The sequence below is a fragment of the Gorilla gorilla genome, chromosome 4 (genome assembly GCF_029281585.2).
Source record: "Gorilla gorilla gorilla isolate KB3781 chromosome 4, NHGRI_mGorGor1-v2.1_pri, whole genome shotgun sequence".
NCBI lineage: Eukaryota > Metazoa > Chordata > Mammalia > Primates > Hominidae > Gorilla > Gorilla gorilla.
In genome coordinates, this window is record NC_073228.2 from 53502705 (window position 1) to 53524666 (window position 21962).

At 42.1% G+C, this 21962-nt stretch overlaps 1 protein-coding gene across 2 annotated transcripts in view; it reads left to right on the top strand.

Moving 5' to 3' along the window:
• Positions 1 to 7256: 7256 nt before the first annotated feature.
• FBXO47 (F-box protein 47) overlaps positions 7257 to 21962 on the top strand; it is a 32128-nt gene continuing 17422 nt past the window's right edge. For both annotated transcript variants that reach the window (XM_055388271.2, XM_055388272.2), the window contains exons 1-5: positions 7257 to 7373; positions 11732 to 11932; positions 12713 to 12883; positions 17496 to 17572; positions 19777 to 19854. In XM_055388271.2, coding sequence (XP_055244246.1) covers positions 7298 to 7373; positions 11732 to 11932; positions 12713 to 12883; positions 17496 to 17572; positions 19777 to 19854 — 603 coding nt within the window. In that variant the 5' untranslated portion in view covers positions 7257 to 7297. The remainder of the gene's footprint in view (positions 7374 to 11731; positions 11933 to 12712; positions 12884 to 17495; positions 17573 to 19776; positions 19855 to 21962) is intronic.

The following is a 21962-nucleotide window of genomic DNA, read 5'->3' on the forward strand; positions in this document are numbered from 1 at the left end:
TGCCACTGCACTCCAGCCTGGGCAATAGAGTGACACTTGGTCTCAAAAAAAAAAAAAAGGCAAAAATTGGAAACAATCTAAATCTAATAATGATGCAGAACCAATTAAACAAATTTGTATGATATATCTTTATGGTGAAATGCTATGTAGCTAGTAAAAATGAAAAATGATGATATGTATGTATATTTCTTGGCCAGGAAAGAGTCCTTTAGGAAGGAAATATACTAAAGTGTTATCAGCAGTTACCTCCTGGTAGAAATATTGGATTGATATGGGGAGAATAGAGAGACTTGTGTGTAATTTTTATATTTTTCTGCAGTGAACACTGATTTCTTGTGGGAATTTCAAAGTAATTTGCTTTCTTTCTTTCTTTCTTTTTTTTTTAAGAGAGAGACAGGGTCTCACTCTGATGCCCAGGCTGGAGTGCAGTGGCTCAATCACAGCTAACTGCAACCTCAAACTCTTGGGCTCAAGTGGTCCTTCTGCCTCAGCCTCCCAAGTAGCTGGGACTACAGGCATGAGCCACCATGCCCAGATTATTATTGTTTGTTTGTTTGTTTGTTTTTTTAATTTTGTAGAAACAGAGTCTCGCCATGTTACCCAGGCTGGTCTTGAACTCCTGGCAATAATCCCACCTCAGCCTCCCAAAGTGCTAGGGTTATAGGCATAAGCCACCATGCCCAGCCTAAATTAATAATTTTATGAAAAAATCTAGGCCGGGCATTGTGGCTCATGCCTGTAATCCCAGCACTTTGGGAGGCCAACGCAGGTGGAGCATTTGAGCTCAGGAGTTCCAAATCAGCCTGACCTACATGATGAAACCCCATCTTTACTAAAAATACAAAAATTAGCAGCTGGGCTTGGTGGCACATAACTGTAATCCCAGCTACTTAGGAGGCTGAAGCAGGAGAATCTCTTGAAACCCAGAGGTGGAGGTTGCAGTGGGACGAGATTGTACCACTGCACTCCAGCCTGGGCGACAGAGCAATATTCCATGCCCTCCCCACCGAAAAAAATATTGTTTCAGTCAAAGGAATCTGTGGAATCTCCTTCCCTGGAGTTTTTTGTTTGTTTGTTTTTGGGGGTTTTTTTGAGACAGAGTCTCACTCTGTTGCCCAGGCTAGAGTGCAGTGGTGCAATGTTAGCTCACTGCAACCTCCACCTCCCAGGTTCAAGCGATTCTCCTGCCTCAGCCTCCCAAGTAGCAGGGACTAGAGATGCGCACCAGTACACCTGGCTAATTTTTGTATTTTCAGTACAGACAGCGTTTCATCACGTTGGCCAGGCTGGTCTCAAACTCCTGACTTCAAGTGATCCACCCGCCTTGGCCTCCCAAAGTGCTGGGATTACAGGCATGAGCCACCGCGCCCAGCCTCCCTGGAGTTTTTATAGAATGTTACAGGTAACCAGCTGTTTTTAAATAATTTAGGCTAGCCCTCTTCCTACTCTGCAATTTACAGATGAAGATATAATCTTATCACACAGCACCAGACAAAGGTAAAGAAAGTTCTATTAGTCAGGCTCAGTGGCTCACGCCTGTAATCCCAGCACTTTGGGAGGCTGAGGAGGGTGGATTACCTGAGGTGGGGAGTTTGAGACCAGCCTGACAAACATGGAGAAACCCCGTCTCTACTAAAAATACAAAATTAGCCAGGCGTGGTGGCGCATGCCTGTAATCCCAGCTACTCTGGAGGCTAAGGCAGGAGAATCTCTTGAATCTGAGAGGCGGAGGTTGAGGTGAGCCGAGATCAGGCCATTGCACTCCAGCCTGGGCAACAAAAGTGGAATTCTGTCTCTAAAAAAAGAAAAGAAAAGAAAAGAAAATTATATTAAAGACTTTCATGACATAAAATAATAGTTGTATGCTTGTTTTATTAAGTAAAAATAATTGCAACAGATCTTACCCATGCATGGCATTCACATTTGAAAGTCAATTTATATTTGAATCCTTGCAAAATTCTGAGGATCAACTAAAACACCAGTACCACCTAGATTTGGGTGGGTATATGTATGTGTGTGTGTGAATGTTCCCAAGCCAACTAATTCATCAAAGTGGAGATTCCACTGTTACTGCCTTCAAAGACCTCACAACCTAACAGGAAAACTAAGTCTTGTGCATAATTAACCACAATTCAAGGTGAAATAAAGTGCCCAGAGAGAAGTACCAGCAAAGAATGAGTGAAGAGTTCAAAAGAGGAAAAACGTTGTCTCATTACAGGGATATTAAAAGATTTCGGATTCCTCAAGGAGGTAGCCTGTGAAATGGCCTAAGTTACTATGTCTCAAACTTTACTGTGGATCTTATTCAAATGCAGATTCCCATTCACTAGCTTTGAGATGGTGTCTGAGAGTCTTCATTTCTAATAAGCTCTCAGTTAGGTTGTTGGTCCAGGAACCTCTCTTTCAGAAGCAAATGCCGAAGGATATTTTAGGATGGGAAAAGGTGAAAGCGGGAAGAAGTGGTAACTCACGCCTGTAATGCCAGCACTTCGGGAGGACAAGACAGGCAGATCTCTTGAGTCCAGGAGTTCGAGACCACCCTGGGCAACATAGAGAGACTTCGTCTCTAAAAAAATAGAAAAATTACCTGGATGTGGTGGTACACACCTTTAGTCTCAGCTACTTGGGAGGCTGAAGCAGTAGGATTGCTTGAGCCCAGGGGGGTTGCAGTGAGCCATGATTGTGCCACTGTGCTCCAGCCTGGCACAGAAGGAGATCCTGTCTATTAAAAAAAAAAGGTAGAGTTGGAAGAGACAGCTTTCTGAGCAGAGAAATCAGCATGAACAAAGCCACCAGGGATGATAATGGGGGCTTCAGTTTAAGGAGATAGGCTGGAGACCTAAAAATGCAGTCACATTGAGGCAGGCATTGAAGAACAAGCTTATATTTAATCAGAGGCATTGAAAGCTCTGGGGCAAGGGAATGATATGATCAGTAAGTAAAGCCCTCACATAAATCCCTGTTAATAAAACAAGCTTAATAAATCAACAAATATGTGAAGTTAGCTAATTCTGAGCCCATCAGCAAATATTTCTTCAATCTTCATCTGCTGTTTATGAATACAGAATTACAGGGCTGGGCACAGTGGCTCAGGGGCCAGGTGTGGTGGCTCATGCCTGTAATCCCAGCACTTTGGGAGGCTGAGGCGGGCAGATCACTTGAGGTCGGGAGTTCGAGACCAGGCTGGTCAATATGGTGAAACCCCATCTCTACTAAAAATACAAAAATCAGCTGGGCATGGTGGCAGGCACCTGTTGTCCCAGCTACTTGGGAGGCTGGGGCAGGAGAATCGCTTGAACCCAGGAGACGGAGGTTGCAGTGAGCCGAGATCGTGCCACTGCACTCCAGCCTGGGTGACAGAGCGAGACTCTGTCTCAAAAGAAAAAAGAAGACTTAGAAGGGGCCTGAGCAAGAAGGGGACCCTGATGTTTCCATAGCCTCACAGTAGATCCATCTCTGTACCTGGCATTCTTTTCTATGTGAAAAATACAAAAGAGATATAAGGCATCTCAAGGGGTTTACAGCATCACTTAGGCAAGAAGGCACACTTATTGATGCAGGGTGTGAATCTTAAAGTGGAACCCGGAGGGAGATTTAGAAAGCAGGGAAGTCATTTTTAATGGGAGTTTTAGCACAAAGAGGTAGGGATAAATCTGTTAAGGAGGAGGTACCGCCTCCACCCCTGCTGGAGTAGCGGATTTGGGAAGGAGGGGTTACATTTTATTCAAGTTGGGTGCTCTGAGCATGAGCCATTGGAAGGCCAAAACTGTATTTATCCTGAGCTACCACTAGGCCTGGCAGAAAATAGGCGTGGCTTGAACGTAACAAATGGATGAATGAATAGGTGAACAACAGATCATAGAGGACGCTGATGAAACAGCAGAGAGATTTGAGTTTCAGGTGGTTGGCAAGGCAAAGTTACTATGGGTTATTGAAATAGGAAATGACAAGGTGGACCTGCAGTGCTTGTACCTAAATTGGATTGCCAAATCCAGCAGACACCTGCAATGCTCATGTAACAGACACCTTGCTCAACTGGGTGGCACTTGTCACAGAGGGCTACTCCTCATTCTTGAAGCACCGATGCTTCAGGATTCTGTGACCCCAGACTCTCCTGGTTTTCTCCAGTTTACTTTGCTAGATACTCCTTTTCAATCTCCTTTGAGATCTTGCCCTCCTTTTCCCAATGTCTGAGTGTCAATATTCCTCTAATGCCTGCAATTATATTCCTCTAATCCTTAAATGTATATCTCCAGCCCAGACATTTTCCTCCAAAAGCACTCTGATTTTTAAATTCAACTGCCTCCTTAACATGACATCTTCACTTGGATGCCTCAGAGAAATCTCAAATTTACCACTTGGAAAATTAATTATCCACTAGAATTCTCTTAATTCTCCACTAGTTGGCCAGGCAAGGTAGCTCACGCCTGTAATCTCAGCACTTCACTGAGGTGAGAGGATTGCTAGAGGCCAGGAGTTTGAGGTTACAGTAACCTGTGATTGCACCATTGTACTCCAGCCTGGGCAACAAAGTGAGACCTTGTTCCGAAAAGAAAAACATAAGGCTGGACACAGTGGCTCATGCCTGTCATCCTAGCACTTTGGGAGGCAGAGGTGGGCAGATCACCTGAGGTTGGGAGTTCGAGACCAGCCTGACCAACATGGAGAAACCCCGTCTCTACTAAAAATACAAAATTAGCCAGGCATGGTGGCGCATGCCTGTAATCCCACCTACTGGAGAGGCTGAGGCAGGAGAATCGTTTGAACCTGGGAGGCAGAAGTTGCAGTGAGCCGAGATCGCACCATTGCACTCCAGCCTGGGCAACAAGAGTGAAACTCCGTCAAAAAAAGAAGAAGAAGAAGAAGAAGAAAGAAAAGAAAAGACAAAACTCCACTAGAAAAACTCCTCACTTGCATATCTCAGTAAATGGGATTAACTTCTACCCATTCATTAAAGTCAGAAACCTGGGAATTATTCCTGTCTCCTTCCTTTCCCTTCCTTCCACCCATATCCAATCCATTAGGTAAATTCAGTTACTTCTACCACCAAAATATATCTCAAACCCATCCCTCAGAGCCACCATTCTGGTCCTGCAACATCCTAACAGATCTTACCCTCCACTCCTAGCCTCATTTATTCTCCACATAAAAGCCAGAGCAATCTTTTAATGATGTAAATCAGATCATAGCACTCTCTGCTTAAAACTCTTCAAGGACTTCCCATGACACTTCCCATGACACTTTGAGTAAAAGCTAAATTCTCACCACTAAGGATCCTTGTCTCCACTATGTGCATCTGGCCCACTGCCAACGGGATGATACTTGGTCAAGGACCTCTAATCAATGTTGGAGACAGGGGGAAAAAAAAGAATTGTCTGCAGCTGGGCACGGTAGCACACGCCTGTAATCCCAGCACTTTGGCAGGCTGAGGTGGGTGGATCACCTGAGGTCAGGAGTTCAAGACCAGCCTGGCCAACATGGTGAAACCCCATCTCTACTAAAAAATACAAAAAAAATAGCTGGGCATGGTCGTGGGTTCCTGTAATCCCAGCTACTTGGGAGGCTGAGGCAGGAGAATCACTTGAATCTGGGAGGTGGAGGTTGCAGTGAGCCAAGATCACACCACTGCACTCCAGCCTGGGAAACAGAGACAGACTTCATCTCAAAAAAAAAAAAAAGAATTGGCTGCAAAAGGATACAAAGCCAGGGCTGGGCCCGGTGGCTCACACCTTTAATCCCAAGACTTTGGGAGGCAGGCAGATCGCTTGAGCCTCGGAGTTTAAGACCAGCCTGGGCAACATAGTGAAACCCCATCTCTGCTAAAAATACAATGGTGGTGCCCACCTGTGGTCCCAGCTACTGGGTGGCTGAGGCAAGATAATCAATTCAACCCGGGAGGCAGAGGCTGCAGTGAGCCGAGATCGTGCCACTGCACTCCAGCCTGGGCGACTGAGCAAGACTCTGTCTCAAAAAAAAAAAAAAAAAAAAGGCCAGGAGTGGTGGCTCACACCTGTAATCCCAGCACTTTGCAGTGCTGAGGTACGCAGGTCACCCGAGGTCAGGAAAAAAAAAGATACAAAGCCAAACGGATGAATATATGTGACTATATAAAATAACAGCATGCCAACTAATCCTAAATTTCCACTCAGTCTTTATGTAGTTCCTTATATATTTTGTGTTGGGTATAATGTAGAATTGATCTACAAAAGTAGAATCTTTCCCCCATTCCCTCTTCCCTCAGCCCTTCTCCTGACTGGCTCCTTCTCCTCCATCAGTTCTCAAATCGTCATATCAAAGGGACCTTGAGGATCAGTCTATCTAAAGTAGCTCTCCGCCAACACACACACACCCCATCATTCTGTCTTATTTCCTCTGTCACGCTGCTCTCACCGGAACTGCTCTCAACATCTGTAGATGCTCTGTCTGTTCATTCTATCTTCCCCATTAGGCTAATAAACTCCATTAAAGCAGGAAACGTATCTGTCTTGTTCTCTATTCCATCCTTAGGGCCTACTCCTGTGCCCGGCCCAGAGCAGGCTTCAATAAATAGTTACAGAATGAATGAAGAAATGAATGAATGAGAATTTAATCTTCTAGCCAGGAAGGCCTAGCTAGAAAGATTTGTCTTGATTCCATTTTGAGAGGATGGAGACACACATCTTCCTTTGATTCCAGACAGATCTATTATTTATGTGTTTATTTAGAGACCGGGAGCGGGGTTACGGCTGGGGGTGGGGGTCTCCCTATGTTGCCCAGGCTGGTCTCAAACTCCTGGACTCAAGGGAGCTTCCCGCCTCGGCCTCCCAAAGTGTTGGGATTACAGGCGTGAGCCACCGCACCGGCAAGACAGATTTAAAAAGGAATGTCTGGAGGTTTTTTTCCACCAAAAGGTTTGATGAAACCCCTTGTAACTTGCCCTACTGGAGTTAGTGGGAGTGGGAGGGACTCAAAAATTATCTCAAAACTAGGTGAAGGGAAAGGCAGTGGAGCAGAGACGTGGCTCGCCGCGTTCAGGATCTTGGGCTACACCCTTCCCTTCCCCACACCGTAACGGCTCCAGCCCCTTCTTGTCTTCAGCTTGGAGCGAAGGGTGGCTGAGGCCTGAGTTTGGGCTCCAGGAACCTCGCCCTCGTTAGTTATTCATGAGAAGGAGGGCACCATGGGAGCTGGCTCTCTTGCTATTCATAAAGCGGGGCGGGGGGCGGGGGGGAACCTCCTTCCCGCTAGGGCTTCTGGGAATATCTACAATACTCATGAGGGAGGCGGGCACTACGAGAGCTGAGGCTGCTTGCTATTCATGAGGGGGCGGGCCTCCTTCCCGCGGGGGCTCTTGGGAAGATTCTACAATATTCTAGAGGCCGCGGGGACGTCTGGTGGGTAGGGCTGCAGCTCCGGAGCCTACGGGAGTGTGACCCTCTCGCCTCCTGGCGGGAAGCTCTTGAGGAGATATTTTCTTTTCTAAACACTAAGAAATTTGAGGATGGTGGGGCAAAACGACTAACTCCCACTTTCCTGTGACTCTGTAGCCGGAAAAACTGTCAAAATCTGTGGTAAAAGAGGGTTTTTTTCCCAGTATTTTATTGCGATAATTTCATCTTTCATGGACTGAAGGGAGCGAAACATGTACCCCGTGTGGTTTGATTCTCCTGTTGACCAGTTTGTCTTTTAGGCTTCCCTAGTTTGCGGCTTTGGAGATGTTTGGGGGCAGCTGCCCGACAGATGGGGTGGGGCCCTTACAAGAGTTTTATGTTAAAACAGACATCCCTGTGCATGTAGTTTTTATCTTAAAGGTGTGGGGGGCGGGGAGGTTCATCCAATTGAACCCTCAAAACCTTTCACGCGCGGTCAAAATTAGTGGGATAGAACGGGGGCATGAAACATCATTTTATTATTATTATTTGGGGCTGTGATTCTTATTCGCTAGAGGGGTGAGCGGAAACCAGAAATAATTTAGGATTATACCTTTAGAATTTTCACAAAAGCTTGCTTTTTCCCTACGAAACGTCCAGCTCTGAGTGAGGAAAATAAGGAACTATAAGTGGAGACTTGAGTTTTAAAAGAATTTGGGCTTATCATTTTTAAATTTTTATTTATATTTATTTTAAACATGTATATAGTTCATAGTTGACACAGTGAAGTCCCCGCCTGGTGACTGACAGTCTTTGAAGAGCCCACGGGCCCAAGCCCCACTGTCCACATTTCTCAGAGTAACAGGAAGAAGCCAAGGCCGGATTTATGCTATTGTAATAAAAATGCTTTAAAACACCTACTGTGTTGGCCGGGTGCGGTGGCTCACGCCTGTAATCCCAGCACTTTGGGAGGCCGGGGCAGGCGGATCACGAGGTCAGGAAATCGAGACCAGGCTGGCTAACACGGTGAAACCCCGTCTCTACTAAAAATACAGAAATTAGCTGGGCGTGGGGGCGGGCACCTGTAATCCCAGCTACTAGGGAGGCTGAGGCAGGAGAATCGCTTGAACCCGGGAGGCGGAGCCTGCAGTGAGCCGAGATCACACCACTGCACTCCAGCCCAGGAGACTGTGCGAAACTCCATCTCAAACAAACAAAACGCCTACTGTGAAAAGTTAAGGTTACAAACAGCCTTATGGATTAAACAAATTAAGATTATTTTACTTGGTGGAATGACACATAGCTATTAAAATATGATTACTTGTAGAAGGTTATTAGCATGGAAAGAGAATTCATTGAAAAAAGCAGATTACAAACTAGTATATATAGTGATCCCTCTTTTTTGTTAAAAAGAAATATATGTATGTAAAAGTCTGAAATTATATAAACCAAAGTGTTTATAAGTGAACTTAATTTTTTTCTTCTTGTTTAGCTGTATTGTGTAAAGTTGTTATTTGTGTAATTTTTTTTTTTTTTTTTTTTTTTTTTTTTTTGAGGCAGATTCTTGCTCTGTCACCCAGGCTGGAGTGCAGTGGTGTGATCTCGGCTCACTGCAACCTCCGCCTCCCGGGTTCAAGCGATTCTCCTGCCTCAGCCTCCAGAGTAGCTGGGACTACAGTCGCGTGCCACCATGCCCGGCTAATTTTTTTTTTTTTTTTTTTTTTTTTTTTTTAGTAGAGAAGGGGTTTCACCGTGTTAGCCAGGATGGTCTCGATCTCCTGACCTCGTGATCCACCGGCCTCAGCCTCCCAAAGTGCTGGGATTAAGGCGTGAGTCACCATGACCGGCCTATTTGTGTAATTTTAATGATAATTTTAAAATACCTCCTAATTTAAGTGTTCACTGAATACTGACCCCAATCGCTGTGGTATGGTTTCAAAGGAGGTTCACAGTGTACTTTTCACTAAACACTAAATTTGTTTGTTATGTTTTCAAATGTGTAACCAATTTTAAATTGATGTAAGTTGATATGTATCATTTCAAGATGTGTAAGTAACAATGTTACTTTAGCAATTTGTAGAAAGGAGAAAGTGCATTTTGGCCAGATACAATTATGTATCTTTGATGAAAATGTCTTAGTTGTTACTTCAGAAACAAGGAGCCTTCGATTGGAGTTGTAATTATGCGTATATGTAGATGTATACACAAAAGACATTGTTTTCTGAATTAGAACAATAGAGTGACACAAAGTCGCTGTGTGGTACACATGTTTAAATAATTATTTAGTGTAATGGGCGGGCGTGGTGACTTTCGCCTGTAATCCCAGCACTTTGGGAGGCTGAGGCTGGTGGCTCACCTGAGGTCAGCAGTTCCAGACCAGCCTGACCAACATGGTGAAACCCCGTCTCTACTAAAAATACAGAAATTAGCTGAGTGTGGTAGCACACGCCTGTAATCCCAGCTACTAGTGGTGGCACACGCCTGTAATCCCAGCTACTTGGGAGGCTGAGGCAGGAGAATCACTTGAACCTGGGAGGCGGAGGTTGCAGTGAGCTGAGATCACGTCGCGCCACTGCACTCCAGCCCGGGCAGTAGAGCGATAATCCGTCTTAAAAAAAAAATTATTTAGTGTAAGTAAATAATCAGTGATTTTAATAAGTTGCATTTAATGAGTTTAAGAAATATTTGTCTTTGAAATCAAGATGCGTAGGCCCTTTCTAAGATTCATCAGTGACTATTATTATTATTGTTATTTTTTGTTTGTTTGTTTGTTTTTCGAGACCAAGTCTCACTATGTTGCCCCAGGCTGGAGTGCAATGACATGATCTCAGCTCACTGCAGCCTCCGCCTCCCGGGTTCAAGCGATTCTCGTGCCTCAGCCTTCAGATTAGCTGGGCTCACAGCAACCTCCGCCTCCCAGGTTCCAGCAATTCTCCTGCCTCAGTCTCCCAAGTAGCTGGGATTACAGGTGCACACTACCATCCCTGGCTAATTTTTGTATTTTTTGTAGAGACGGGGTTTCGCTATGTTGGCCAGGCTGGTCTCGAACTCCTAACCTCAGGTGATCCACCCGCCTTGGCTTCCCAAAGTGCTGGGATTACAGGAATGAGCCACTGGGCCCGGCCCAATTTTTGTATTTTTAGTAGAGACGGGGTTTCACCATGTTGGCCAGGCTGGTCTCAAACTCCTGACCCCAGGTGTTCCACCCACCTCCGCCTCCCAAAGTGCTGAGATTACATGGGTGAGTCACGTCACTCAGCCAGTGGCTATTATTAACAGAAGGTGGAATTGAGGGAAGAATTATTACTATTCATGTATTTATTCTAGTCTTATTAACACACAGTGGCTTGTGCCTATAATCCCAGCATTTTGGGAGGCTGAGGTGGGAGGATCACTTGAGCTCAGGAGTTCAAGACCAGGTTGGGCAACACAGGCAGACACTGCCTCCACAAAAACAAATTTTTTTTTTACTTTAGCTGGGCATGGTGGCTCTGTGCCTGTAGTCCCAGCTACTCAGGAGGCTGAGACAGGAGGATTGTTTGAGCCCAGGAGTTCAAGGCTGCAATGAGCTATCATCATGCCACTGCACTCCAGCCTGGGCAACAGAGCAAGACCTTAACAAAAAAACAAAAACAAAACAACAACAACAACAACAAAAACCAACAAAGAAAAGAAGAAAGACTTTAATTCACTGCTTATTTGAGTATTATACAGCACATAATTGGTAATAGTAATGCCACCTACTTTTTTGTGTTGGGATTACAGACGTGAGCCACCACACCCAGCCTATATTCTTTTAAAAAGTCAAAATATTAATGTAGCTTTAAAATTTCATAGTAATGTTTTTCTATTTATTTAAAACTGAGTACTGACTTTTTTTGTTCGAAACAATAAAAAAAGAGATGAAAATAGAGACTTTAAAACTATTTAAATTTTAGCTGTAATAAAGTAAGTGGGGCCAGGCTCAGTGGTTCATGCCTGTAATCCCAGCACTTTGGGAGGCTGAGGAGGGCAGATCACCTGAGGTCAGGAGTTCAAGACCTTCCTGGCAAACATGGCGAAACCCCGTCTCTACTAAAAATACAAAATTAGCTGGGCATGGTGGCACATGACTGTAATCCCAGCTACTCAGGAGGCTGAGGCAGAAGAACCACTTGAACTCGGGAGGTGGAGGTTGCAGTGAGCCGAGATTACGCCATTGCTCCCCAGCCTGGGCAACAGAGCAAGACTCCGTCTCAAAAAAAAACCAAAAATCTTTTGTAAATACGGAGAAACAGCTATTGCATATCATACTATCAACCTCTTCGTTTAAAAAAAAAAAATCTCTTTCTTGCTTTAATTTCCTTTCTTTCTTGTCTCTTGTACTTTGTTTTTCTGACCAGAAAACAAGACAAGAAGAAGAATGGCATCCAGAATAAATACAAATTTCACTTTGATTCCCAACCAGAAACTTAGACGTAGTAATCGTCAAACCAGCTGTTATTCCAAGACCCTTGGCTCAGGCTTTCAACCCATATCAACATTTGGAAATTTTAAAGCCTTACCATTGGAAATATTCCAGATAATTTTAAAATATTTGTCAGGTGAGGTTTGGGAACTTATGAATAGCCTACACAAGACACTAGAGTATTTTAATTTTTCCCAAGAACTAGTTTGTCATCTTGGGCCATGCTAAAATGTTAATGACATTCATGTTAAGTTTAAGTGTTTATTTTCTAAAGTTTCATTATTGTCAGGTAAGAAGTACAATGAGAAAGCACAATACTTAAATTATTATTATTATTATTATTATTATTATTATTATGAGGTGGAGTTTTGCTCTTGTTGCCCAAGCTGAAGTGCAGTGGCGTAATCTCGGCTTACTGCAACCTCCACTTCCCGGGTTCAAGCTATTCTCCTGCCTCAGCCTCCCGAGTAGCTGGCATGCGCCACCATGCCAGGCTAATTTTGTATTTTTAGTAGAAATGGAGTTTGTCCATGTTGATCAGTCTGGTCTCGAACTCCTGACCTCAGGTGATCTGTCCGCCTTGGCCTCCCAAAGTACTGGGATTACAGGCATGAGTCACTGCACCTAGCCCTAAATTAATTTTTTTAAATCTTCCTTTGAACACAGCAGTACTTAAACTCTTGAAAACATGCCTGTAATTATGACATAGTACCTTGACTGGTAAATCCAAACATGTCTCTAATTCATTGAGAACCAGATTTTAAACAATTTTAAGGTTTTTCCCTTTTTTCCCAAAGGGATGATGATGGTGATAGTGATGATGATTGAGTTAACCTATAAGTTAATAGACTGTGTTAATAGTGATGTTCTTGCATTTAAGCCATTGATACATACACATATATATTTCTTTTGGTAGTGAAGGATATCAGCATGCTAAGCATGGTGTCCAAAACAGTCAGCCAACACATTATTAATTATATCTCAACCTCATCAGGAAGCAAAAGACTTTTACTACAGGACTTTCATAACCTTGAGCTGCCTGACAGGAGACAAGACTCTGCTATACTGGAGCACTACAGATCTCTAGGTAACTTATGTAATGAGAATTGCAACAAGTAAAGAACTGTGCTTAATTAAGAGAAACTTAGTATACAATTCTGTAAGGCCAGTAGGAAATGGAATATATTCCAAAATATGCCTGTTTCTATGATGTTTTTACTCTTTAGTGTGAGAACACTCCCTTAACCAGTTATCTTTAAAGGTGAGAAAATGCATTTTGATGTAAAGTGTCAATTCTTGAGATTTCATATAGATGTAACGTCACCGATGCTTAACATCTAGTGGCTTATCAGTTTAGGAAATTGATGTATTTTTTATGCATCACTTCCTGTGGATCAAGTGAGTTTTCTCTCTTTATCTCTTTTCCCTTTCAACCATAATCTAGTCCTTTAAAATAGAAATTTAAACACATTATTATGGAAGACTATTTATCCTCTCAGCAGAAACTATGGTTTTTTAAGTACATTTACTATTAAGTGGCTAAGCTATAATTAAACTGACCTTATCAAAGCAAATTCTGTATAATCTTTCTTCCTTAATTTGTAATCATTTATGCCTTTTACTCCATTCATTGATTTCATTGTCCCAGGGAGTGCTGAAGTAAAATTCTAATTTTGACTTGACTTAATAACACCGATTTAATTATGAAACCACTTTATAATTCATCAAAGCATGAAAATAAAACCAAATGTCAAGATGGTGTGATTTAAATAAAGGCATAACAGTAAGTTAAGTGAATACTGCCTTTTAGTAGCCCAAGGATGCTTAGGTTTAAGATATTAAGAATATGTGGATATGTAAATACATCAAAATGTATTTGATGATTACCTGTTTATTTAATAAGACCAAATGAAAGAAAAGTATCTGATCTGATTACAGTTTTGTTGGTTTCAGTATTTATGATTAGGCTTAGTAAAGCCTGTAACAGAATATGGAAACTACTTTTTCCTACTTCTCATTATAAATATAATTTTTTGGCTGACTGCGGTGGTTCACACCTGTAATCTCAGCACTTTGAGAGGCCGAGGCAGGCAGATCACCTGAGGTCAGGAGTTCAAGACTACTCTGGCCAACATGGTGAAACCCTGTCTCTACTAAAGATACAAAAATTAGCCAGGCATGGTGGCACATGCCTGTATTCTCAGCTACTTAGGAGGCTGAGGCAGGAGAATTGCTTGAACCCAGGAAATGGAGGTTGCAGTGAGCCGAGGTCACGCCACTGCACTCCAGCCTAGGTGACAAAGTGAAACTCCATCTCAAAAAAAAAAAAAATAAAGAGAAAGAATTATTTTTAATTCATCATTACTTGTAGAGGAAGTGGTACCTGGGTAATACAGTAGAGCTTATACTTTGGTTTTGATCTGAAAGAAATTTTTCTCCCTGATCAAGTCTCAATTGCTTAAACTAACAAAAACACTAAGACAATTATATGTATAATTCAGTAAAAAGTACAAATATGTATTGATCTTAATTGCTTTTATAAATGGTTTTATTCATGTAAGGATTTCAACTTTCTATTTAATTTTGATGCAAACACTTGGTTTATGACTAATTCTTTAAGTAAATGTTTGATATACTTACCATTTTCTCATGTCGTCATTCTTACCTGATCTATTATTGTTTTCACTATTTTTTTTTTTTGAGATGGGATCTTGCAGTGTTGCCCAGGCTGGCCCGTACTCCTGGGCACAATCGATCCTCCTGCCTCAGCCTCCTGAGTATCTGAAACTACAGGCATGTGTGACTGCATCCAGCCTTATTTTCAGACATTAAAATAAGATTTTCAGAATGCTGTGCTTTGGGCCGGGCGCAGTGGCTCATGCCTGTAATCCCAGCACTTTGGAAAGCTGAGGTGGGAGGATCGCTTGAGCCCAGGAGTTCAAGACCAGCCTGGGTAACATAGGGAGATCCCCATTTATACAAAAAATTTAAAAATTATCTGGGCATGGCGGCCCAGCTGAAAGCTGAAAAAAGTCATGAGGTTCAGGCATATATTTTCCTACCATATATCTTATTTTTAGTTTGAGGACATTTGCCCTCATAGGAATGTTAACAGTGTATTGCCATTTTAGGAAAATAGAATGTTTAAAGTTAGAGGAAACAAATTAGAGGACAAAACCTGTTGTCCCAGCTACTCAGGATGCTGAGGTGGGAGGGTTACTTGAGCCGCAGAAGTTGAGGCTGAAGTGAGTCAATTATGAAAATGCACTCCGGCCTTGGCAACAGAGTGAGACCCTGTCTCATATTCATACACACACACACACACACACACAATGCTTTGAAGAATAATTTTCTTTTTTTTTTTTTTTTTTTTTTTGAGGCAGAGTCTCACTCTGTTGCCCAGACTGGAGTGCAATGGCACAGCCTCGGCTCACTGCAACCTCTGCCTCCTGGGTTCAAGCGATTCTCATGCCTCAGCATCTCCAGTAACTGGGATTACAGGCATGCACCACCATGTCTAGCTAATTTTTGTATTAGTAGAGACAGGGTTTCACTATGTTGGCCAGGCTGGTCTCGAACTCCTGTCCTCAAGTGATCTGCCCTCCTCAGCCTCCCAAAGTGCTGGGATTACAGGAGTGAGCCACGGTACTCGGCCAATTATAAATTTTAATTTGTTTCTTCATATAAAACAGAGCAGATGGCCAATGTGGAAAGAACATTACATCTGACTCTATTTAGGGAAGAACTTTAAAAAAGTTAGTCTCTAAAGGGTATAGCAGAGCACCTGTGGTTTTTTTTTTTTTTTTTTAAACAGCCAGTATTGGGTTTTATGGTAAGTTGTAATCCTTAAAAATAGGAGTTTTATATTAGGCAATCAGCATACCAAAATAAGGCTGGATGCAGTCACACGTGCCTGTAGTCCCAGATACTCAGGAGGCTGAGGCAGGAGGATCAATTGTGCCCAGGAGTAGAATTCTAAGAATTAATGCCTGGAATTCCTTAGTTATGATATGCTGTGAAACTGGATACCAATGTATGAAGGGAAAGAACTCAGCTTAAAAACCAAACACTGAAAAATGTCTTTTTTTCCCTTAGTTGTCAAGTATGAAAAATGTCTTTTTATATACAAAAATAAAGAGGGTTTTTGTTTAAAACAATTCTGTTCATGTGTTACTCAAACATAGCAACTTCTAAAAATAAGTTAGACTCCTGTAGATTCTTCAGAATTATATAATTATAATATGTAAAAAAGTAAATACAAAGAAGATGAAAGCTGAAAAAAGTCATGAGGTTCAGGTATGTATTTTCCTACCATATATCTTATTTTTAGTTTGAGGACATTTGCCCTCATAGGAATGTTAACAATGTATGGCCATTTTAGGAAAATAGAATGTTTAAAGTTAGAGGAAACAAATCATACACTTCCTGTCACTGTAGCTCAAATTACACATCTCACTGAGAAATTGAGGAGTTTTTTTTTCTTTTTAAAGTATCTGTACACAAAATCCTATACATTCTTAACATGCAAGTCCCATAAAAGGATATCTTAGAAGGAAGAGATGGATATTTCATCCTAACTGGATACTTTCTGTGGGGAAAAAAAAAAATCTAGCTTCTGAAATTTTAAGTACTTATGACTTAAATTTTTGTATTTGGAGAGAGGGATACACAACCTGTTTTCTCGGCCCGCCGCAATTTATTCCCAGTGCTTTGGGAGGTCAAGGTGGAAGGATTACTTGAGCCCAGGAATTCGAGACCAGCCTGGGCAACAAAGCAAGACCCTGTCTCTACAAAAAAAATGTTTTTTAAAAATTGGCTGGGCTTGGGCCGGGCATGGTGGTTCACACCTGTAATCCCAGAACTTTGGGAGGCCGAGGCAGGCGGATCATGAGGTCAAGAGATCGAGACCATCCTGGCCAACATGGTGAAACCTCGTCACTGAAAATACGTAAATTAGCTGGGCATGGCGGTGTGCACTTGTAGTCCCAGCTACTCGGGAGGCTGAGGCAGGAGAATCACTTGAACCTGGGAGGTGGAGGTTGCAGTGAGCGGAGATCACGCCACTGCACTTCATCCTGGCGACAGAACGAGACTCTGTATCAAGAAAAATAAAATAAAATTAGCTGGGCTTGGTGACACACACGAGGATCACTGGAGCCCACAAGGTCGAGACTGCAGTGAGCCATGATGGCATGCCACTGCACTTCAGCCTGGGCGACAGAGTAAGACCTTGTCTCAAAAAAAAGAAAAGAAAGAAAAATCGGTTTTCTCATTCTTTCCATGTTTTAGATTAACAACTCTTAAAACATTTTCCTTTGTGGACATGAGGTTAATTTCAAGAGATATTGAAATCTGTTTTCTGTGGAATAAAGACAAAATAAAATTTCTCTAGTGTGTCTTTGTCTTATTGTATCTTTTATACTCTATGTATTTTTCCATGTGTCCTATAGTAGCAATTTAACAATTTTTTGCAAGATTTTATGCCAAGGCCTCTTAGATGAGCATCAGAGTCACTTGGTAAATACCATAAATGGAAAGTGTTTTGCACCCTTCCTCCCAAACTTTCTCTTAGAAATCATATCAACTCATAGTCCACTGTGATATACCATACTTGACTTTCAGGAAACATTATTCTGTGCTCTATTGATGTTCTTAATTGTATTGTTGTCATTTTTTCTTATGTCTCTTTACTTTCTTAGGTCTACTGTTTAAAAGATGCACATTGCTGCTACCCACCAAGGAAAGGCTAAAATACATTCACAAGATACTCACAGAAGTAAGATCATACTTCTAAATTAGTTTACAATCTTGATTTCCAGTAAAGATATTTTATTATTATCTTATGCTCATTTTACTCTATATTAGTAGAATTTCATGAATTAGCACTAAAAAATTGATTTATTATAATCTAATACTTTACCAAGTACTTCGAGACTATATAATGTCAAAATGTAGTAATCTTTCACTTGTTATAAAACAATTTTCATATATAACTAAGCACATCATTCAAGTTTATTAGGTTTGTCAGAGTATGAAGTATATTTTACACCACATACAAATCCTAAGGAAGTTTTAAAGTAGTGATTTAGATATTGTATTAAAGTGAAATAATTTCTGAATTTTGAAATTTTATTGTTTAAATGTATAGAAACATAGGAAAGTATTTTTAATATATAAAATGACAAACATTTTATGATAATAGACTTGGAAATGTGTATTAATATGTTTGGGCATAGTCTCTTTATAAGACTCAATTTTATATACAAATCCAAGCATATGTCCAACTCTTGATGGTTCAGTTCTACACTCAGTGGTATCTGCTGTTTCTGATACACTGACTTTTTCTTTTTTTTTTTTTTTTTTTGTTGAGACGGAGTCTCGCTCTTGTCACCCAGGCTGGAGTGCAGCAGCATGATCTTGGCTCACTGCAACCTCCACCTCCTGGGTTCAAGCTATTCTCCTGTCTCAGCCTGCTGAGTAGCTGGCATTACAGGCACCCACCACCACACCTGGCTAAGTTTTGTACTTTTAGTAGAGATGAGGTTTTGCCCTGTTGAACAGTCTGGTCTCGAACTCCTGACCTCAGGTGATCTGCCCACCTTGGCCTCCCAAAGTGCTGGGATTACAGGCATGAGCCACCTTGCCCGGCCAATTTTTTCATGTCAGCATTTGCATTGAGTTCTGGTCTATATTATTATAGCAGCTTCCCAGATGACCTTTCTGTCATCCAATTCATTACTCCCCAAACCGCTCTGTATGCTGAATCAAGATTACTCTTCCTAAAGCATGACATTCATAAATAAAACTTTTTTTTTTTTTTTGAGATGGAGTCTCGCTCTGTCCTCCAGGCTGGAGTGCAGTGGCGCGATCTCGGCTCACTGCAAGCTCCACCTCCCAGGTTCACGCCATTCTCCTGCCTCAGCCTCCTGAGTAGCTGGGATTACAGGCGTGTGCCACCACACCTGGCTAATTTTTTTTTTTTTTTTTTTTTTTTTTTTTGGAGATGGAGTCTCGCTCTGCCGCCTAGGCTGGAGTGCAGTGGCACGATCTCAGCTCGCTGTAACCTCCGCCTCCCAGATTCAAGCAATTCTCCTGCCTCAGCCTTCCAAGTAGCTAGGATTACAGGCGTGCGCCACCACACCCAGCAAATTTTTGTATTCTTAGTAGAGACGGGGTTTCACCATGTTGGTCAGGCTGATCTCGAACTCCTGACCTCGTGATCCACCCACCTCGGCCTCCCAAAGTGCTGGGATTACAGGCGTGAAACCCCGTCTCTACTAAAAGTACAAAAATTAGCCAGGCCTGGTGGTGTCTGTAATTCCAGCTACTTGGGAGGCTAAGGCATGAGAATCACTTGAACCCAGGAGGCAGAGGCTTCAGTGAGCCAAAGTCATGCCACTGCACTCCAGCCTGGGTGACAGAGCAAGACTCCATCATAAAAAATAAAAATAAAAAATTATTATTAAATAAATTGTGAACTCCTTGAGAGTAGAGACTTTTTTTTTTTTTTTTTTTTTTTTTTTTTTGAGATGGAATCTTGCTCTGTCACCCAGGCTGGAGTGCCATGGCACGGTCTTGACTCACTGCCAGCTCCGCCTCCTGGGTTCATGCCATTCTCCTGCCTCAGCCTCCTGAGTAGCTGGGACTACAGGTGCCCACCACCACACCCGGCTAATTTTTGTGTATTTTTAGTAGAGACGGAGCTTCACCATGTTAGCCAGGATGGTCTCGACCTCCTGACCTCGTGATCTGCCCACCTCGGCCTCCCAAAGTGCTGGGATTGCAGGCATGAGCCACCGCACGCAGCCGAGACTTTTATACTACGTTTATAATCCCCACCTATGTAACCAATGTTGATCAGAATAGGTGCTGAAAAAATTCTTGCTTATTTCCATTAAATTTGAATGTCAAACCATTGTTCCACCATTGTCAAACTATAGTTTCACTGACAAGGAGGTATTAACATTGTTTTCTTTACAGGTTTCCTGCTTTAAATTCAATGGCTGTGCAGCTCCTATGCAGTGTTTAGGATTAACATGTTATGGCATGTTTTTACAGGTACTTTTTTTTAATCAGAGAAGAAAAGGGATACCTTTGGAACTGATAACAAATAGAATATCCAGTCTCTCTTTTCATAGGTTAATAAAGTTATAATAATCTTAAAAAGAGCAAAATAAAATAAAGATTTGAGAATGTATTAATCTAATAGTGTTTGCTATCTCAGATTTTTGTTTTGAGTTTCTCAGTGGTAAAAAATGTTTGACATTTATTTATCCCCCAAACCATTCTATATGCTGAATGAAGGTTACTGCTCCTGAAGAATTGGTGTCCTCAAAGTTTCTACTAGTTGTAAAGATTAGAAATATTATGAGGTGGTGTGTGTGCATGCGTGTATCTGTATCTATATAATGAGTTTAGTCTTGGGCTGGTTATTTAAGGTGTGATATTAGTAATCAGTTGTATTATTTCAAGAACATTTTGACTAATCTTTTATTGTAAACAAAGAAGATAATAACTAGCGTTTATTCATCTTACTATGTGCCAAACACTGTTCTAAGCAGTTTACATGTATTGACTAATTTATTTTTATTTATTTATTTATTTATTTTTTGAGACGGAGTCTTACTCTGTCACCCAGGCTGGAGTGCAATGGCATGATCTCGGCTCACTGCAACCTCCACCTCCTAAGTTCAAGCGATTCTCCTGCCTCAGCCTCCTGAGTAGCTGGGATTACAGGTGCCCGCCACCATGCCTGGCTAATTATTTGTTTGCATTTTTAGTAGAGACAGGGTTTCACCATGTTGGTCAGGCTGGTCTCGAACTCCTGACCTCAAGCAATCCACCCACCTCGGCCTCCCAAAGTGCTGAGATTACAAGCGTGAGCAACCACACCCGACAACATGTATTAACTAATTTAAATTTACAACAACCTTGTGAGGCAGGCACTGCACCTATAAGAATCTTGCTGTGCTCAGCCTACCAGCCACCAACTCCTACTCACCCAGATTCCAGGGGTCTAAGCCCTCCTACTAGTCTTCTTCCAAGACAGATTTTTCTTATTTAATTTTGTTTTTTACTTATTTCTTTCTTTCTTTGGGACATGTAATACCTATGTATGTATTCTTGTACAATTCCAAGGGTAGAAAATGTATAAAGTAAAAAGTTAGTCTCTCTCCTTGTCCACTGAGTTTCCTTCACCAGAAATAATCAGTTTTCTGTTTCTTGTATGTCCTTCCACAGGGAATAAGATTAGTTTTTATTAATTATTTAATTAATTTATTTTTGAGGCAGAGTCTCACTCTGTCGCCCAGGCTGGAGTGCAGTGGCACGCTCTCGGCTCACTGCAGCCTCCACCTCCCAGGTTCAAGCAATTCTCCTGCCTCAGCCTCCCAAGTAGGTGGGATTACAGGTATGCACTACCACACCCAGCTAATTTTTGTATTTTTAGTAGAGACGAGGTTTCACCATGTTGGTCAGGCTGGTCTCAAACTCCTGACCTCAGGTGATCTGCCCGCCTCAGCCTCCCAAAGTGCTGGGATTACAGACATTAGCCACCACGACTGGCCAGATTAATTTTTTTTTCTTTTTTTTAACGGAGTCTTGCTCTGTCACCCAGGCTGGAGTGCAGTGGCGTGATTTCAGCTCACTGCAACCTCGGCCTCCCGGGTTCAAGTGATTCTTCTGCCTCAGCCTCCCAAGTAGCTAGGATTACAGGGGCCTGCCACCACACCTAGCTATTGTGTGTGTGTGTGTGTGTGTGTGTGTGTGTGTGTTGTTTTTTTTTAGTAGAGACAGGGTTTCACCATGTTGGCCAGGCTGGTTTCAAACTCCTGACCTCAAGTGATCCACTTGCCTCGGCCTCCCAAAGTGCTAGGATTACAGGCATGAGCTGCTGTGCTCAGCCAGTGAAAGTGTTTTGTTTGTTCACATTCAAAAGTCATAAATAGCCAGGCATAGTTGCTCACACCTGTAATTCCAGCACTTTGGGAGGCTGATGCAGGCCGATCACCTGAGGTCAGGAGTTCAAAACTAGTCTGGCCAACATGACAAAACCCCATCTCTACAAAAAAAAAAAAAAAAAGTCATAAATAAATGCTCAGAATTGTCACATTGAAATTGGATCATTCTCATTTATAAGCAATATCATAAATGACAACTGGGGGAGG